Source organism: Salvia miltiorrhiza, chromosome 5, assembly GCF_028751815.1.
Source record: "Salvia miltiorrhiza cultivar Shanhuang (shh) chromosome 5, IMPLAD_Smil_shh, whole genome shotgun sequence".
Classification (NCBI taxonomy): domain Eukaryota; kingdom Viridiplantae; phylum Streptophyta; class Magnoliopsida; order Lamiales; family Lamiaceae; genus Salvia; species Salvia miltiorrhiza.
In genome coordinates this window covers 5,748,079-5,766,239 of record NC_080391.1, presented here as the reverse complement: position 1 = coordinate 5,766,239, position 18,161 = coordinate 5,748,079, and the positions used below count along the sequence as shown (strand labels likewise).

Below are 18,161 nucleotides of genomic sequence, written 5' to 3'. Positions count from 1 at the left end.
ATTCATATAAATATACATTGTTTAATTATATCAACCACGATAAATTTTAAGTCGCTAGTTTTATTCCATGGCTTCTCTCTTCGAATTCAATCTCTATCTCTGTGAGTGTGAACTATGAAGCAGGTAGTTCATGCACATTTCACGAGTGTATTTCATTCAAAACTCGCTTCACAGCTATAGAGAATCATGTCTTATTCAAGTGTATAAAAAATATTTGTGATTAATTATGTCAATGATATTGAGTTACTTTGAGATTAAATTATTCTTAAAGGTTAAATTAACCAGAGAACACCTAAAATTATTTTTGTCAGTGATAGGTAAATTAAGACTCATAACTCATGACTACTCTTGTGACAGTGTCTCAATATTAAGGACCAGATCGTATCTATTCAGTCACAAGATATTACAAAACTAATCTTATCTTATCATTTATCGAGCACCTCTTAAAATTCGTTCTGTTGCTGAGATTATATTAGCCCGAGATTACTCAAGACTAAGGGGGTCCAACATTATTCAAGATAAATTTTGTCCTAGTCTGTTAGAGGCCAAGACACATTAGTCATGACTAATTTTACGTGATATTGTCTTGAAATTAAGTCACAAGTCAGGTCCATCTAACCAAACAACTTATAATAACTTATTTTGAGATTAAATTTTATCTAATTCAGCCAACCGATCACCGCCTTAAATTATTATATATTTTTTTATATATATTATCTACCCATGAAGAGTGATATGTATGTAACCATCTAACATACAAATCATGAGTGTTTATGGTATCCTCCCTTGCTTATGTTAATTTAAGGGGTGTTCGGTTATTTGAGATTGAATTGTTTTGAAATTACTTGAGATTGAATTGATCGAAATTATTTTTGTCATAAAAGTAGATCAAAATTTATAAATCATGATTAATTCTGCGTGATCTTGTCTCGAGATTAAATAACAAATTGTATCAATTCAATCAAGTAAGATGGAGTATTATACTACTACATGACTAATTCTATCTAATACTGCAATCCGAAATCCCCTTTAACGAAAATTAGGAAAGTATAATTTTAATCATTTTGAATTTAAGAATAATTTTGTTGTGTAAACAACGATTAGTGTAATTCTTTGATGGAAGTGAAGGTCGTAGAGTCGTAGTATTGAATCAAGACAGAGATGTCTTGTCTTCTCTCTGTGACTGTCTTTTTCGATTTATTTAAATAAAATACCCATTTAATTTGTGGCATTCTATTTATATTTGAAAAATTCAAGTATCGATTTCTATCTGTCCACCCCATAAACAAACATGTCCTAGTTGAGCTCCCAACTTTCCCTTGCCCACCTTTTCACTCCTGCGGCAACCACCACCCACCGCATTCCCATCTCCTCCACCGCCAAAATGCCGCACCACCACCTCATATTCCTACTCCTATTCACCCTCTCATCCTCGCCCCTTATTCTCTGCCTCACCCAAGAAGGCCAGTACCTCCTCCAAGCCAAGCTCGGCTTCGACGATCCAAACTCCGTCCTCGCCAGCTGGAACCCTACCGACGCCACGCCCTGCAAATGGAACGGCGTCGTGTGCGATCCCGCCACCGGCTCCGTCGTGTCGCTCGACCTCTCCAGTTCCAACCTCTCCGGCCCCTTCCCTTCCATTCTCTGCCGCCTCAGAAACTTGATTTCCATCTCATTCTACGATAACTTCATCAACTCCACTCTACGCGATAACGACGTCGCTTTGTGCCAGTCGTTGGAGCACCTTGACTTGGCGCAGAACTACCTCACCGGCGAGCTCCCGCGCACGTTAGCTGACCTCCCGAGCTTGAAGTATCTCGATTTGACCGGAAATAACTTTTCCGGTTTGATCCCGGACAGTTTCGGAACGTTCCAGAAGCTCGAGGTGCTCGCATTGGTGGAAAATCTGCTCGATGGTATAATACCCGCATTTCTCGGAAACGTCTCGACTCTGAAGCAGTTGAATCTGTCGTACAACCCGTTTTCTCCGGGTCGGGTCCCGCCGGAGCTCGGCAACCTCACCAATCTCGAGGTGCTGTGGCTGACTGAGACGAATTTGATCGGTGAGATACCCGAGTCACTGGGTCGACTCGGCAGGCTAACCGATTTGGACCTGGCTTACAACTCGTTGAGCGGTGCGATCCCGTCTTCGCTCACTGAGTTGACCAGCATGGTTCAGCTAGAGCTGTATAACAACTCATTGACGGGCGAGCTGCCCAGCTCTGGTTGGTCGAACATGACGTCGCTGAGGCGTGTTGACGCGTCCATGAATGAGTTGAGCGGCCCGATTCCTGCCGAGCTGTGCGAGTTGCCGCTCGAGTCGCTCAATCTGTACGAGAATAACCTGCGAGGTGAAGTGCCGGGCGGCATTGCTGATTCGCCGAATTTGTATGAACTGAGGCTATTCCAGAATCACTTATCTGGAAGATTGCCGCCGAATCTCGGTAAAAGATCGCCGTTAAAGTGGATCGATGTTTCAACCAATAAGTTTTCGGGCCCATTGCCGGAAAATTTGTGTCTCAACGGGGCTCTCGAGGAGCTGTTATTAATTGAGAACTCAATTTCCGGCGAAATACCGGCGAGCCTCGGGGAATGTCGTAGCTTGTTGCGCTTGAGATTAGGGCACAACAGCTTTTCAGGCGAGGTGCCGGAGCGCTTGTGGGGGCTTCCACACGTTTCACTACTCGAGCTGGCCGGAAACTCGTTTTCCGGCGGTATTGCAAAGACCATCGCCGGCGCTTCCAACTTATCTCAGCTGATTTTGTCAGGGAACTACTTTTCCGGTAGTTTGCCCGTTGAGATCGGGTTTTTGGATGGTTTGCTGGAAATTTCGATCAACGACAATAAGCTATCGGGGTCTTTGCCGAGTAGTGTAGTGAATCTTGGGCAATTAGTGAAGCTTGATCTTCATAACAATGGGTTATCTGGTCAAATCCCAATTGAGATTCATTCTCTGAAGAGGCTAAATGAGCTCAATTTGGCAAATAATGGATTTTCAGGGAATATTCCGGATGAAATTGGGGAGTTAGCTGTTCTTAATTATCTCGATTTATCTGGAAATCAGTTATCTGGCAAAATCCCTGTTGGATTGCAGAACCTGAAGCTTAATCGGCTCGATTTGTCTAATAATCGCCTCTCTGGTGATATTCCGGCCATGTATGCCAAGGAAATGTATAAAGATAGCTTCTTGGGAAATCCAGGATTATGTGGAGACATTGATGGTCTGTGCGAGGGAAAAGGTGGAATCCAGGATATGAGGTATATGTGGTTGTTGAGATCGATCTTCATAGTTGCTGGATTGGTGCTGATTGTTGGTGTGGTGTGGTTCTACTTCAAGTATAGAAACTTCAATAAGGTGAAGAGGTCCATGGATAGATCAAAATGGACATTGATGTCGTTTCACAAGCTGGGATTCAGCGAGAATGAGATATTGGATGCTCTGGATGAGGACAATGTGATTGGAAGCGGCGCGTCTGGCAAGGTATACAAGGTGGTGTTGAGCACTGGCGAGGCAGTTGCCGTGAAGAAGCTCTGGGGGCGTCCCAAGTCAGCAGAGGATAGTGTTGATTTGGAGAAGGGCAACGGTGGTTTTGAGGCCGAGGTGGAGACGTTGGGGAAGATTAGGCACAAGAATATCGTCAAGTTATGGTGTTGTTGCAGCACGAGGGATTGCAAGCTTTTGGTTTACGAGTACATGCCTAATGGCAGCCTCGGTGATCTCCTTCACAGCACCAAAGGCGGTTTGTTGGATTGGCCGATTAGGTTTAAGATCGCCTTGGATGCCGCTGACGGCCTCTCCTACTTGCACCATGATTGCGCTCCTGCCATCGTTCACAGAGACATCAAGTCCAATAATATATTGCTGGATTCCGAGTTTGGAGCTCGCGTTGCGGATTTTGGTGTGGCCAAGATGGTTGATTGCAATGCCAAGGGGACTCATTCTATGTCCGTCATTGCAGGCTCTTGTGGCTACATTGCTCCAGGTTACCTTCTTCATCAATTTTGCCTATTACCTAAATTATAACTACTGTTTCATGAGATATGATATACTAATGTGTTGTTTGGATGTCCATAATGGTGATCATATGTCAATGCTGCAATGAATTTGTGTGTTGTGTTTGCAATTGGAGCGCTATGGCATATGTGAATTTTGAAGTGTAACTAACAAATGTATGTCCTGTTGGCATTTCAGAATACGGTTACACGCTTCGTGTGAACGAGAAGAGCGACACATACAGCTTCGGGGTGGTGATTCTGGAGCTGGTGACGGGGAAGCATCCGGTGGATCCGGAGTTTGGCGAGAAGGACTTGGTGAAATGGGTGTGCACGACGGTGGATCAGAAGGGCGTGGAGCACGTGATCGACCCGAGGCTCGATTCCTGCTTCAAGGATGAGATATGCAGAGTCCTCAACATAGGGCTTCTCTGCACCTCGCCGCTCCCCATCAACCGCCCCTCCATGAGACGCGTCGTCAAAATGCTGCAAGCCATCGCCAACGGAACCCACCACAAGAAAGATGGCAAGCTGACGCCTTATTATTATCAAGACGCCTCCGACCAACACAGCGTCGCTTGAGTCCCAATATTTTTTTTTTACCGCAGCTCAGCCTCGGTGAAAAAACAAAGTTGAGGTGAATACATATTAGGTGAGGGGGAGTTGCGAAATGTAAATGAATGAGGTTTTGTTACCCTGTTTGGAGATATTCTGCATTTATACCTTGTCTTATGTATGTACCTAATATCTCTTGCATCAAATTGGGGAAACTGGTTATATATTTGATTTAGTCGTTGGAATGGTAAATTTTTTCCTCAAGTGGTAATGCACTAAAAAAGCGAAAAAACTCCTCTTGCAAAATAGGGCCACTGACTGCTTCGGATTTCTGGTCAGTTGAATTCCCCAATTGCACATTGAAGCCGTTGCTCTTATTCCCACCTTCTCAAATATCTTTATGTAAAAGTGTTCCTTCACGTGAGTATTAATTATTAATCTATGCAGCCACATAGGAAATTAAATGTTTAGGAAGTAGATAAGGTTCTATATCATTTTAGTCGATTTGTTCCGTGAGTTATTTAATTATACTAGTAAGGGGGTCTATTTAAACATAATTTAAAGAGTTTTGTAAAATGAAACCTTACCATGAAAAATAAATACATTAACTAAAATAAAGTATTACTCCCTTCGTCCCATTATTTTTGCGCACGAAAATTAAGAAGTGTGTAAAAAGTAGATAAAATAGGTTGATAAAAATTATTTAAATACTTATTAAGTACTCTCTCCGTTCGCCAAGATTATGGCAATTTGCTTGGGCACGAAATTTAATAAAATTTGAGTATATAAAAAGAATATATTGTGAAAAAGGAAATAAGATACGATTGACAATTTTATTATTGTTATTGTAATTCAGAGAGGCCTATTATGGCCCCTTTGGCGGTTTGGCCCCATTGTTGCTCCCCCCTGTATATATGTATTGTATTTCAGGGGAAACATTTTTATTTGTCTGTTAAAAAAAAGAGTAGCGTTTCTTCTTTATCTTATAACTTTTCATAAAATTCAAGTCTGAAAATAAGCTTTACAATGTGTGTGTATATATATATATATATATATTAAAGTCTAATTCCACTACATATTTGTTCGAACTCGTCGTCTAAATGATCTAATTTAAAGTCTGTAATATATACTAGTATTTGCGATGCACATAATGTACGTGTCTCGATATTACCTATTTGTAAAATAAATTCATTATTAATCTATTATGTTCGTGTATAATATAATTATTTATAAATTATAAACAATTCAATAAATAAAAATACTAACAAACATTTAATTATATCATAGACTTTAATGACTCTTTTATACATGAATAATATGTACATTAACATTATTGTTACTCCTCTTTACATGTACTAAATACAACCAGGTGTGTTTGCTTTTTATCCATATCTAAATGAAGGAATAATATAATGAGGTATAAATTTATCATTAAATGGGATCACATTTTTTTATATTTGCTTGTTTGGTTTGAATGATAATATATTTATACACTCCTCGTAAAGTGATATGAAACTATATCACTCTTTTAGTTATAATCCATTTCTCAAGGAAAGATGTGCTGCTCAATATTTATACCATTTGTTTGGATTTTTTATTACGTCAAAATAAACACACCCTTATAGTTATATATGTGGATCCTAAATATATATATATATATATATATATATATATATATATATATATATATATATAGGGAAGGGATCAATAAAGAATGCTAAATGTAGAAGGAAACAACGAAGGCTGAATATCTCAATACATTTATTGAATAAATCACGCAAGCGCATGAACGAAAAATGTACGTGTTTATTCAGTAAAATAACTATTCATGCGGTCGCGTGATTTATTCGGTAAATTTATTGACTTATTCAGAACGAAATATAGTTACTTCTTCATAGATCCCAACCCTATATAGATATATATATATATATATATATATATATATATATATATATATATATATATAATATGTATATATTTTATAAAATAATTGCATATATAGGGCATTTTTTTTCTCTGTATAATCAAATTGCAGTTTCATAGACAGACAATGGTACATTAAGAAATTACATTACACACACATACACAATAGAACTTAGAATCTAAAAAATATTTGTTCATCTTTACTTGACATATAATTATTAATATACTCCCTCCGTCCCAATCCTATAATTTTGGGCAATTTGAAATGAAATTGAGGGAGTATTAATTATTAATGCATTATTAATAGTAAGAATATTATTCTAAAATAATCAATTAAAATTTTATTGGACAATAGTAATAAAAAATTAATTCGACAATTATCAGTGTCTGTCAGAAGGAAAATGACATTGTTGTAAATTTTGTATTTAATTTATATATTTTAATTGATTGATGCTAGTATCTTTTGTCATCGCATATGGCGCCCATTTGAAATGATTAATATATAAGGTTCATTCTTGCCAGTATTACTAATAGGTCGGGGGTTCGAGTCACCTAAGAACTAGAACGTGAGTATACTTTTCCCTTTCTTTGATTGTAACAAATTTAAAAAAAAAAAAAAGCATTGCCAATTATTATTATCTCAAACTCATAGTATGTTAAACAAGTCTCTCTATATGCTAAACAATGTCTGTTTTTTTTTTTTCTTTCATAAATGGGATCAATAACAGTTCCTCATTTTTTCATGTGATTATGACTCAATCCCCGATTTAATAATTAATGAGGAAACATCTAATTATTTGAGTTGCATTTTATTGTCAAAATCAACTCAAGTTCAATTTTTTTTACTTTCCACCTATTTATTTGGAATTCTTTAATTAGGCCTATTTATTTCGAATTCGTTAGACAATAATTCAAAATTTAGACTCGCCATCCATCCATCTAGCAACTCAACTATCTAATGCTTGGTAAACTGAAGCATATAAAAAACATAGCAGATAGTTGTGAAATGGAGAGATAAGGTGGTTCTTGGAGTGGATGGGGAACTAACTACTAACATCTTACATGACTTTGCCCGATAAAAAAAAAAAAAGAGTTGTGAAAAATTTGAAATAATATCGCTGTCCAAACGGTGGGAAAGGGACGCTGTGTGTTTGTGTGTGACCATTTATTTAATACACGCATTTAATATTATGGGTGCCTATATTTCTGGATTTTCTAAATTCTGTCAGATCTGTAGAAGCCTCAACTTCACGTAATTCAGCCAGGTGGTGACGTCGCTTATACAAATTCTCATTAATGCCCAAGAATGCATTTTACTCCAAAATTCATCACACTTCATACATTTAGGTGCCCATTTACTCGCATTTTTTAATTTTTCCCTCTACAAATGTACGCAGCCTTTAATTTCAAATTCATTTCTCCAACCGCACCAAAAATTACCAGGATATCCGCAATTTAAGAGGACTGAAACATTGGTATCGTTAATTATTATAGTTTGAGGAAATTTTATATTTTGTAAATTATTCATATCATTTTGAATTTTTTTTCCATTCCCCACATATATAGCTCTAGAGCTTTTACATCATAAAGCGCAGCTTAGTAAGAGAGCAAATTCCATTAGTGCTTAAGAAAGCAATTAACTGTTTGAATTGCCTAAACTAAGAAACTATATATTTAATTTGTTTAAGGATTTAATGCACCACAATACAAAATTGATCTATAACTCAAGTCGATGTAACAAACATAATAGTTAAATGGCTAAACGAACTTTTCTCAATAATATCAAATGCTATTGCTGGAAATAGATTAGTCCGATTCCGATGGTTAATGAATCTCTTACTGTCATTTGGTTTTTATTTTCCTCTATATTTAAATAGATCTAGATCCTTTTCATTTGTCATCACTTCGATATTAACAGTTAATACAATAATTTTATTAAATTATTGTTGAAAGCGATTTGGGTCGGATGTTGTTGGTTGTTATGGCAAAGACGGAATGGTAAAAGGTTCGAGAACAAGGACTGGGAGCCTAAGAACCTGGTGCTGGAGCTTAAAGCTAGATTGTGGAGCTGGAATAGATGCTTTGGTATTTTAAAAAATGAGATGAAGTTCTCCTCTTGGAGTTCTAATGATTTGATCTCCCGAATCTTGTAAGCTTGGTACCGCTGGTACCTCTTTTGAATAAAAAGCTTTTCTTACCAAAAAAAAAAAATACAATAATTTTATATTGTTATTTACACACACACGCACGCACACATAGTACGTATCAGAGCTTTCTGTCTATCTTTTAAGTTTTAATACACATCTGAGTTGAATCTTGAATGGGCATGTAATCCACAGTAGGCACTTTCTGATACTATTTGTTACTAGAAAATGAGCTTTGCAAAATGATAATGGGCTTCTTGTTAACCCAAAGAGTGTCCAATAACCAGAAATACTTTGAAGCCCAAATAGTATATAATATAGAAGCCCAAGATCCTACTTTTATATGCTGTTGGCCTTATTAGAAATTGGACCCTTCGTAAAATTCATATATGCAATCAAAATTCTCGAACAGTGTTTGCGAGAATCTATACTAATATAAAAATTATGTTGGGTACAAAATATAAATGGCTTATTATATAATTTTATTTTAAAGGTAATTTTGTAAATAAGAAATTATCTATTTGAGATATATATGTAGCTATTTGATAAGGCTTATAAATAAATATCTATATTCAATAAAATATATTTTAAAGAATATATTAATTTATATAGTATTTTTTTTAAAAAAATATGCACGAATATCTAAATTATTAGATTTACATAAAAATTCTATCCGATTTCATTTCTCATCGCTACATTAAAAATATATTTGTGGTTTCACTTCACTTTTCTACTAAAATAAGAAGAATTATATCCCAAAAATACCGTAACAATATATTAATTCATTAAATATACATTAAAAATCTATATGATTTTATATTCCATCGTTAAATTAATTAAAAAACCATTTTTTATTTTATATTAATCATAAAAGGAATAATTTTTATTTTTTATATTATATTGTAAAATTTATTAAATTATTAAACTTGAACAATTTATTAATGTAAAACTTATGAATTGTGTGCAATGTACGCACTCTCTGCTAATTTAGTAAAAAAGGAAGAAAAATATTTTTATCATTTGTTCAAATAAAAAAATCATGTTGGATCGTCTTACATGTCAAAATTTCTAAGGTCATATTCATACCCCTATGACTATGAGTCTATGATATATTTGAGATTTCGTTAGTGATTATATTCAAATATGAATATTGTCTTATAAAATCTTGACTCGTAAAATGCTCTTACATAAGATCTTTGCTTAACTTTAATATCTCTTACAAGTTCGTATGAGAGTAATACAACTAGTAATATCTTAATTTGAGCAAGATCTATATTGTTTAAGAATTGTATATTCGTTTTAATATATCATTACTTTAACGAAATTGATATTTTATCTCAAAGATATGTATTTTAAGAAAAAATAATGATAATAAACCTACCGCCCGTAAATCGTAGACTTTAGTTCACGAAACAGTCTTTAATACTTTTATTTTTTTCGAGTATAAAAATGATTTATGCTAATCGAGGGTAGACTCTTTTGATATAGAAATAAAAATTTGCGATTCTTGTGGGGTGTGATGTGCAAATTTTCCTTTTTTGCACCGTCACAACAAAATTACGCATCACCGCTAACAAGCTTTTTCAATGTACAATAAGACGTAACAAGCCCCCCTCATAAAGCATTAATTACATAATAAAATTATTTAATACTATCTCCGTCTCCCCAAAAATTTACTAAGACACAAAGCACGATTTTTAAGACAAAATTGTAGTATAGTGTTGATGAGGACTGAAATATGCACCAGCGCTGTGCTAAACATAAACGGGAATATTTCTAGTTATGATTATTATTATTATTATTGTTATTGTGGTTATTTCTGATATTTGATACAGGATTGCCCTGACTCTCGGCTTGGCTCAGCTCGGCTCCGCTTTCCAGCTCTGATGGCTCAATTTCAAGATGTAGATTAGAATAATGGGGCTTGGGCTTAATTCATTGGGCTAATGGGCTTTAGGGGTCTAATGGGCCCAAAGGCCTTAAGGGGGTGTTTGATAAATTATGTAGGTTAAGGAGTGATAATTATTAACTAGGAGGCCCATGGTAGGAAATGAAACCCATGTAATTTAACCTAGTGTTTGATAAATCAAGGTTAAAATTTAGATAGCATGAATTAATTGTTTGATAATTTAAATTAAAATATAGATTAAATAGTGAAATTACTATTTTAACCTTATACTATTAAATTAATTAAAAATTTTAAATTAAAAAATAGAAGTTAAATTTTCGTAGAACCAAATTTGTGCTACAACCTCTCCCTCTCCCATCATCTTCAATCCCACCCACCCCACCCCATCACCGCCTCTCTCCCTGCCGCCACCTCCATCCCAACCCCCCCGCCCCCCATCACTGCCTCTCTCCCTCCCTCCAGGTCCTGCCGCCACCTCCAACAAGAATCGGCGCAGCGCATCCCTCTCTCCAGCGCCGAGTCGCCCACCGCCAAGAAGATTCATACCGCCGCCTCCCCCTCCCCTGCAAAACCCCAAAAAAAGAAACAACTCATCTCCTCCCACTTCAGCCCCTCCCTCCCTCCAGCGCCGCCAATAAGAATCGGCGCATAGCCGCCTCCCTCTTTCCAGCGCCGACTCGCCCACCGCTACGAAGATTCACCCCACCGCCGCCTCCCCCTCCCTCCAGCGCCGCCCCACCGCCAATAAGAATCGGCGCATCGCCGCCTTACTCCCTCCAGCGCCAGCCCGTCCCACCGCCAAGAAGATTCAGCCCACCGCTGCATCCCTCCCTCCCCCTGCAAAACCCCTCAAAAAAAAACTACTGATCGCCGGTGAACGTTGGTGAGGAACAGCGATGTCGGCGAGGGCAAAGTGGTGTTGGTGGTGATGGGAATTGGGGGCAATTGTGTGAACGAAAAATTAAACAATAATTACTGTAGCATCGAGCTACTGTAACCGGGGGAGGGCTCCGGTTCTATTTGCGCTGTGTAACAGTGTTTAAGGCCGGGCCAAGCCTTAATTTTAGGGCCTTCACTTTTGACAAATTAAAATACCAAACCGAGAGTTAAGACAAGTTAAATACACAATATGCCCTTAACTCAAAAGTCAAACATGCCCTAAGTTTATATTCAAGCTTATAAATAGGGTCTTGATGCATAGATTAAAGGGAGATAGTTATTTTTTCCTAGCCTACAACTTGTAAACTGTAAAATACTCTCTCAATTATAGTGGAAAACCCCCAAAACCCCCGTGGACGTAGGTCTTCTCGACCGAACCACGTAAATCCGGTGTCGTTTACTGCTTTTATTTACCGTATTATTTCTCAAATCATCAAGTGTAATAGAAATAGTGAAAATGTATTATAATTACTGCTGAGAGTGGTGAAAAAGTGAAAAACAAGAGTAAATGAAGAATTAATTATGATGTGGTAGTGTTCAAAAATAGAAAAAGAAAAAAAATTTGAGGACAAATAAAAAAAGAAAAGTTATAAAGTTATTTGTGGGACGAAGTAAGTATTAATTTTTTATGATTTGTAGGGTTAGAATTTAGAAATATTCATCTATTTAAGAACTAATATATATATATATATATATATATATATATATATATATATATATATATATATATATATATATATATAGGGGGCCGCTCCAATGAGACCCTCTAATTTTAGTGAGATCTAGGGCATGATCTGGTGCGTTTATTTCATCAATCCTATGGCTGATATTGTATCTGGAGGGTGATTTTTTTTCGCAGGGTTCGAATCTTGGAGGGAGCAGAATATTTTAAATTTTGTTATTCATCAGTATATACTGCATTGTTCATCAGTATATACGGCTCTGTTCATCAGTATATATTTCTTATTCATTACGAATTTTTTAAATTTTATTTTTCATCAGTATATACATCTTGTTCATTAGATATACGTTTTGTTCATTAGTATTATATGTCTTATTCATTGTACTCATGTTACACGAAAAATAGGGGGTCTCACTAGAGCGCGCCCCTATATATATATATATATATATATATATATATATATATATATATATAATGTTACAATATTATTTATATTATAAATATAATTGAAATTTTAGATTTTAAAATTATCAATCCGATCCAATCAGAAAAATCTGAACCAAATTTGAAATTTCGATTTGGTTCAGATCGGATATTCGGATTTCAGGTATTTTGCTCATCCCTAAAAAGGATTCTTTGACGAAGAAGCTCGAGTGACACAAAGTGAACCTCATAATCCTCGACAAAGAGGGTTGAGCAATGAATTTGGACACATAGAATTTTAGACAGTCATTTCAGCATAAAATAACTAAGCAAAATTAGAAAAAAAAATTAATAATTAATTAATTTTAATACAAATTTCAAAATTGGTGTGCATAATATTTTTTTAAAAAAATTCATTCGATAATTTATATACAACTGTTTGAGCTCGAGAATGTTTGAGGTCAATATTTTGTCTTGGGAAGTACATCGCAACTATACAACTGTTATAGCTCGAAAATGATTCTTAATTTCGAGTTTAATTAGTTAGGTGGAAGTAGATGTACCGAAATTGTTTGAGCTAATTGCGTCATTTTACTAAATACTTTAACATTACATACACACTTAACCATTTTTTTCTTTTTCCTTTTTATTTTATTTTAAAATAATGGGTCTGTTGATTATTGTACCCTTTTGATCCTTGATTTGTAACTTTGTGAAGAAACAAAAGTCCATGAAAATATAATACTATAGGAATAGTTGAGAGATAATATTTAGTTAGAAAATTATCTACAGACAAGTCCGAATGCAATAATGTATTCAGTATCTTCTCATCATTGATTTGATGCCCCATCTAACAAATTCAATCACAAACGCTGCTACAATTAATCTACTTCCTTTTTAGAGTTCATTATTGCAATGAGATTTTCTTTATGAAATTAATGTACTCATACTTCACATCAATATATTGTATAGATTTACTTTGTCATTTGAAAAAGTAAGGCATCCTCACTAGTAATTTATTTTCTTGAGTTTGAGGCATCCTCAATAATTAAACCCGCCAAATTCTACTTGTGCATTAATTCATACGAGAAGTAATTTTAAGACAATTTAGACAAAATGGTGGCAATATTTATTAAATGACTCAAATTTTTGCGTTCCATCTTACATTAAGTACATAATAATTAGATAATTAATATTGTACAATTAGCACCTACTCATGATATAATTACCATCGGTCATTACTTGCTTGTAGTATGAATCTTGACTAATTAGCTAGGGACAAGGCAATATTATTTTACTCTTTTTTCTTGAAATGGAAATAAGAAGCAACCAAAGTTGAATGGCTGAAAACAACCTAACATATAACCACACTATATATGAGCAAGATTTCTACCTTCCCTTACCAATCCAACCTTCTTTTTCAAACAACATTTTCCAATATTAACTTAGATTCCAACCCCATTAATACCAAACCAAAACCAATTAAACTCTTCACCTCACTTCCCTTCCCCTGTCACCAAAATTTAATTAATTTATTTTTTTCTAAATAAAAACCGGAGGGATGAGTTATGTAGAACTGAGGTTGATCTACAGTCTCCTTCTGGGCATTCTGGCAACCAGCATCACGATCTTCGCGGCGGTGCTTTTCTTCCTATGCAGAAAGAAGGCGATCGAGGAAGAAGACAGCGAATCAACCCCGATCGCCAAACCCTGCGCGCCGTCGTATCCTCTGATGGAGATCGACGCCGCCACCGACGGGTTCAACCACCGCAGGATAGTGGGGAAGGGGCGGATCGGCACCGTATACGCGGCGGTGACGCCCAAGGGGGAGCTGGTGGCGGTGAAGAGAATCCACCCCCGCCTCGTGCTCAACAATGCGGGCTTCGGGTTTTCCTCCATTCTCAAATGGCTCTCCTTGGCCGATCATCCCCACGTGGTGCCCATCACAGGTACGCCAATCAATCATCGCCTTATCCCGATTTCGTTCATTTAACTAAATTATTAAAAAGTATAACAAAGACAAATGTTGGGTAGGGTTCTCGGAGGCCCCGGGGGAGAGGATTATAGTGATGGAATTCGGCGGGATGCTGAGCCTCGACTTCTACCTGCACCAGAACCCCGACGGCGCGGCGCTGCTGGACTGGCGGCGGCGCCTGAGGATCGCGGCGGGGGCGGCGAGGGGGCTGGAGTACCTGCACGAGGAGGTGGCGCCGCCGATCATCCACGGCTGCGTGAAGCCGTCCAACATACTGGTGGACGTGAAGCTGTGCGCGAGGTTGTGCGACTACGGGCTGCATTTTCTGGCGCCGCGCGAGCGGCAGGGGTTGGCGGGGTACGTGGACGACGAGTATTGGAAGGAGAAGAAGGGGGCTTCGAAGGAATGCGACGTCTTCGGATTCGGCGTCGTTTTGCTGGAGCTGCTGAGCGGGCGGAGGAGTGATGAGGTGGTTGAGTGGGGTTTGCCGTTGATCAGAGGAATGAGGTTGAATGAGTTGTTGGATCCGAGGCTGCCCATTCCGACCGATGTGGGCCCGCTTCTTCGCTTCTCCAAGGTTGCGTTGGCCTGCGTCGCCAACTGCCGGAGAAATCGCCCCTCGATGACGCAGGTCGCCGCCATTTTAAACAGTATAGAGATGGCTCTCTGATTTCATTTGTTACATTAATTGTTACTACCAAGGTGTGTATAGAATTGTTGTTTATTAATTTATTTGATTTCACTTGAGATTGTAACTTCTTTGTTTCAATTAGGTTGAATATGGTAAGAATTTTAAACGGAAATTAATGAATTAACATGATTTTTGGGAGGGTTGTTACGTATCTTGAGTTTAAATTATAATGATATGGGAATTAGTGTGGATTTTGCAAAGACAAGTTTAGAAATCATTCTAGTTATGATATTTTGCATACTTGTTTATTACTAATAAACAAAAAGGTCAACATTCTATTCTATAATGGAATTCAATATTTTAATATTATGCTCTATCTTTTATTTTTAAATGTACCAGTATTCATCGAAATAAGTGTCATATTATACCTTGCTATTCCTTTCACATGTTTCTCAAAACATATGATTTTGTAGAGTTATTTTATCATATCCGAAAATTAACCTTTTATTTTCATAAATTTTTAATTTTTGATGCCAATCTAAATCTTAACTAATCTTCCACGAAAAATTGGCTAGGTCTATACTGCAAATTAAGAGTATTAAGTTCGACCTTTATTGTTAAAGTTTCAATATTTAATTAGATCCAAATTGCAAATAACTCATGAATTTACTTAGTTAAACATTGAAAAAAAATCACTTTTTTTTCCGGCTGCGCAATCTGATTTTATTTTATACATTTTTATTTTATCACATTATCCAGATTATTCCATGTTGTTATTGCTAACTCGGCTCAGGAAAATATTCCATCATTTGTATTAAAAAGATTAATAAGAAATAAGTGAAATAAAATACTATACTACTCCTATTTAACACGAAAATAGAAGGGTATTCATATTATTAAGGATGAAATGGTGAGAAAATTGGGCGGTGGTCTGTCTAATTCTAAACCAATAGGGGCGGCGATTCTAATTAATTGTGATTTAATTACGTGCTGTGTTAGGCCTTTGGGGGGCCCTTTGGGCCTTCCTAATTTCATCAATTTGCGATTTAGGCCCCGTCATTACTTAATCATTGCTTCTTCTTTTCTTTTTTTTTTTTTATTTAAAAAGAAAATTATTATCCAAAGAAAAAAACCACTCAAGTTCGTCTTACTTCATCATTACTTAATCATTGCTTCCAACACATATAATATAATAATTCCTTTCTTCTCATCTTAAAGAAAATAAAAATAAAATTAATCTTTTATTTTTATGATACTACTAATCTGTTTTTTCAACCTAATTTATTATGTTATAATCTAAATGTCTACTCGGCTACTCCCCAAATAATGATATATGTCCATTTTATTTAGTTGTCTTGTGCTTATATATATTTACTCTCTTCGTTCACGAAAAAACTTTTTAAAAGGAAATGATATGAGTTTTAAGAAAAATATTATTGATTGTATTGAAAGTAGGGCTGTAAATGAACAGAGCTTCTCGCGAGCTATTCGAGATTCGGCTCGAAAAAAGCTCGTTCGGAGCTCGATTCGATAATAAACGAGCCCAGCTCGAGCCTGATTTCGAGCTCGAAATTTTTATCGAGCCGAGCTCGAGCCTGACAATGCTCGGCTCGTTGAGCTCGCGAACATGTTCGAATTCGATTGTTCGCGAACATGTTCGCTAGCCTGTTCACGAACCTTCAGTCGAGCCTTCAATCGATCGAGTTAGTACACGAGCCTTAAACGAGTCGAACTCGAACTCGAACTCGAATAAAATATTAATTAAGAAGATTTTCTTAAATTTATAACAAATTCGAGCTTGAACATCATATATACGAACATCTAACGAGTCGAGCTCGAGCTCGAGCTCAAGCTCGAATTCGACATTATCGAGCATTACCCGAGCCGAACTCGAACCGAGCTCGAGCTTAGTATGTGGGTGACGAGCCGAGCTCGATCATCAAGATAAAAGCTCAAATCGAGCTCGAGCCGAGCTCGAACACCCGAATATTTAAACGAGCCGAGCTCGAGCCTGCTTGTATTCGGCTCGGCTCGGCTCGTTTACAGCCCTAATTGAAAGTAGAGAAAAGGTTGTTGGATGTATTGAGAATAGTGAAAAAATATTTTAATTAATATTGAGAGTGATGAAAATGTGAAAAGTAGGTGGTGGAGTATAGTTCAAAAATAGGTAGGAAATTCTTTTGTGGACGTCCCAAAAAGGAAAAATAAGAAGTATTTTGCAATATAAAATCTCTATGTCTCATTAAACATGATTTATTACTCCCTCCGTCCCACGAAGCATGACACAGTTTCCTTTTTGGTCTGTCCCACGAAACATGACACGTTTCTAAAAATGGCAAAAAAATTATCCTTTATTCACATTTTCACTTTTTCATCTACCACACTTAACACACAAAATACCAATTTCTTAATTCTCGTGCCGAAAAGAAGTGTGTCATGCTTCATGGGACGAAGGGAGTACTTTTCAGCATAGTTATTAAAAGGATACCGCTTATTTTATTTTAATGTGAAAGGATATCATATGTACAAAATCTCTTGTTTCCCGGACACTTTTGGTTTGTAGTCCTAAGAGTTATTCTTTATCCGCATTATTCTTTCTTTTATTTTATTCTTTTGTTTTCGGGAAGGTAATAATTCCCAAAACAAAACAAAATATTCCGCGGATTTAACTTAATAAATTACCATAAATGAACAACCTACTGACTTTCTAAAGTGACAAATTGCACTATGTTGAGACATTCCAAGGAGTACTAAATAAGATATAAATAATTAATTTCATTTTCCAACGTAGAACCTCAATTTAGTTAGCAAGTGTTTGATTTGGACAATAAGATATACTAATTACAGAACCGATCACCTACCCACCGTGGGCAAGCATAACGTGTCCACCATTGATGTGGCAATTTTAATTAGGAAAGATAACTAATAAATCTTACTCTAATTAAAATTATCTTACTATAATTACAATTGCCACATCATGGTGGGCA

General features: G+C 36.4%; 2 protein-coding genes across 2 annotated transcripts; both read left to right on the top strand.

Annotated features, from left to right (window-relative positions):
• The first annotated feature begins 1,231 nt into the window (after positions 1 to 1,231).
• LOC130985461 (receptor-like protein kinase HSL1) lies at positions 1,232 to 4,812 on the top strand. Its single transcript, XM_057908446.1, has 2 exons — positions 1,232 to 3,983; positions 4,193 to 4,812. The coding sequence occupies exons 1-2, from the start codon at positions 1,385 to 1,387 to the stop codon at positions 4,573 to 4,575; spliced, it is 2,982 nt and encodes a 993-aa protein (XP_057764429.1). The 5' UTR covers positions 1,232 to 1,384; the 3' UTR covers positions 4,576 to 4,812.
• A 9,106-nt stretch (positions 4,813 to 13,918) lies between these two features.
• On the top strand, positions 13,919 to 15,298 carry LOC130985460 (serine/threonine-protein kinase-like protein ACR4). The gene is made up of 2 exons (XM_057908445.1): positions 13,919 to 14,517; positions 14,603 to 15,298. Exons 1-2 carry the CDS (start codon positions 14,130 to 14,132, stop codon positions 15,211 to 15,213), a joined length of 999 nt encoding a protein of 332 aa, XP_057764428.1. The 5' UTR covers positions 13,919 to 14,129; the 3' UTR covers positions 15,214 to 15,298.
• The last annotated feature ends 2,863 nt before the right edge of the window (positions 15,299 to 18,161 follow it).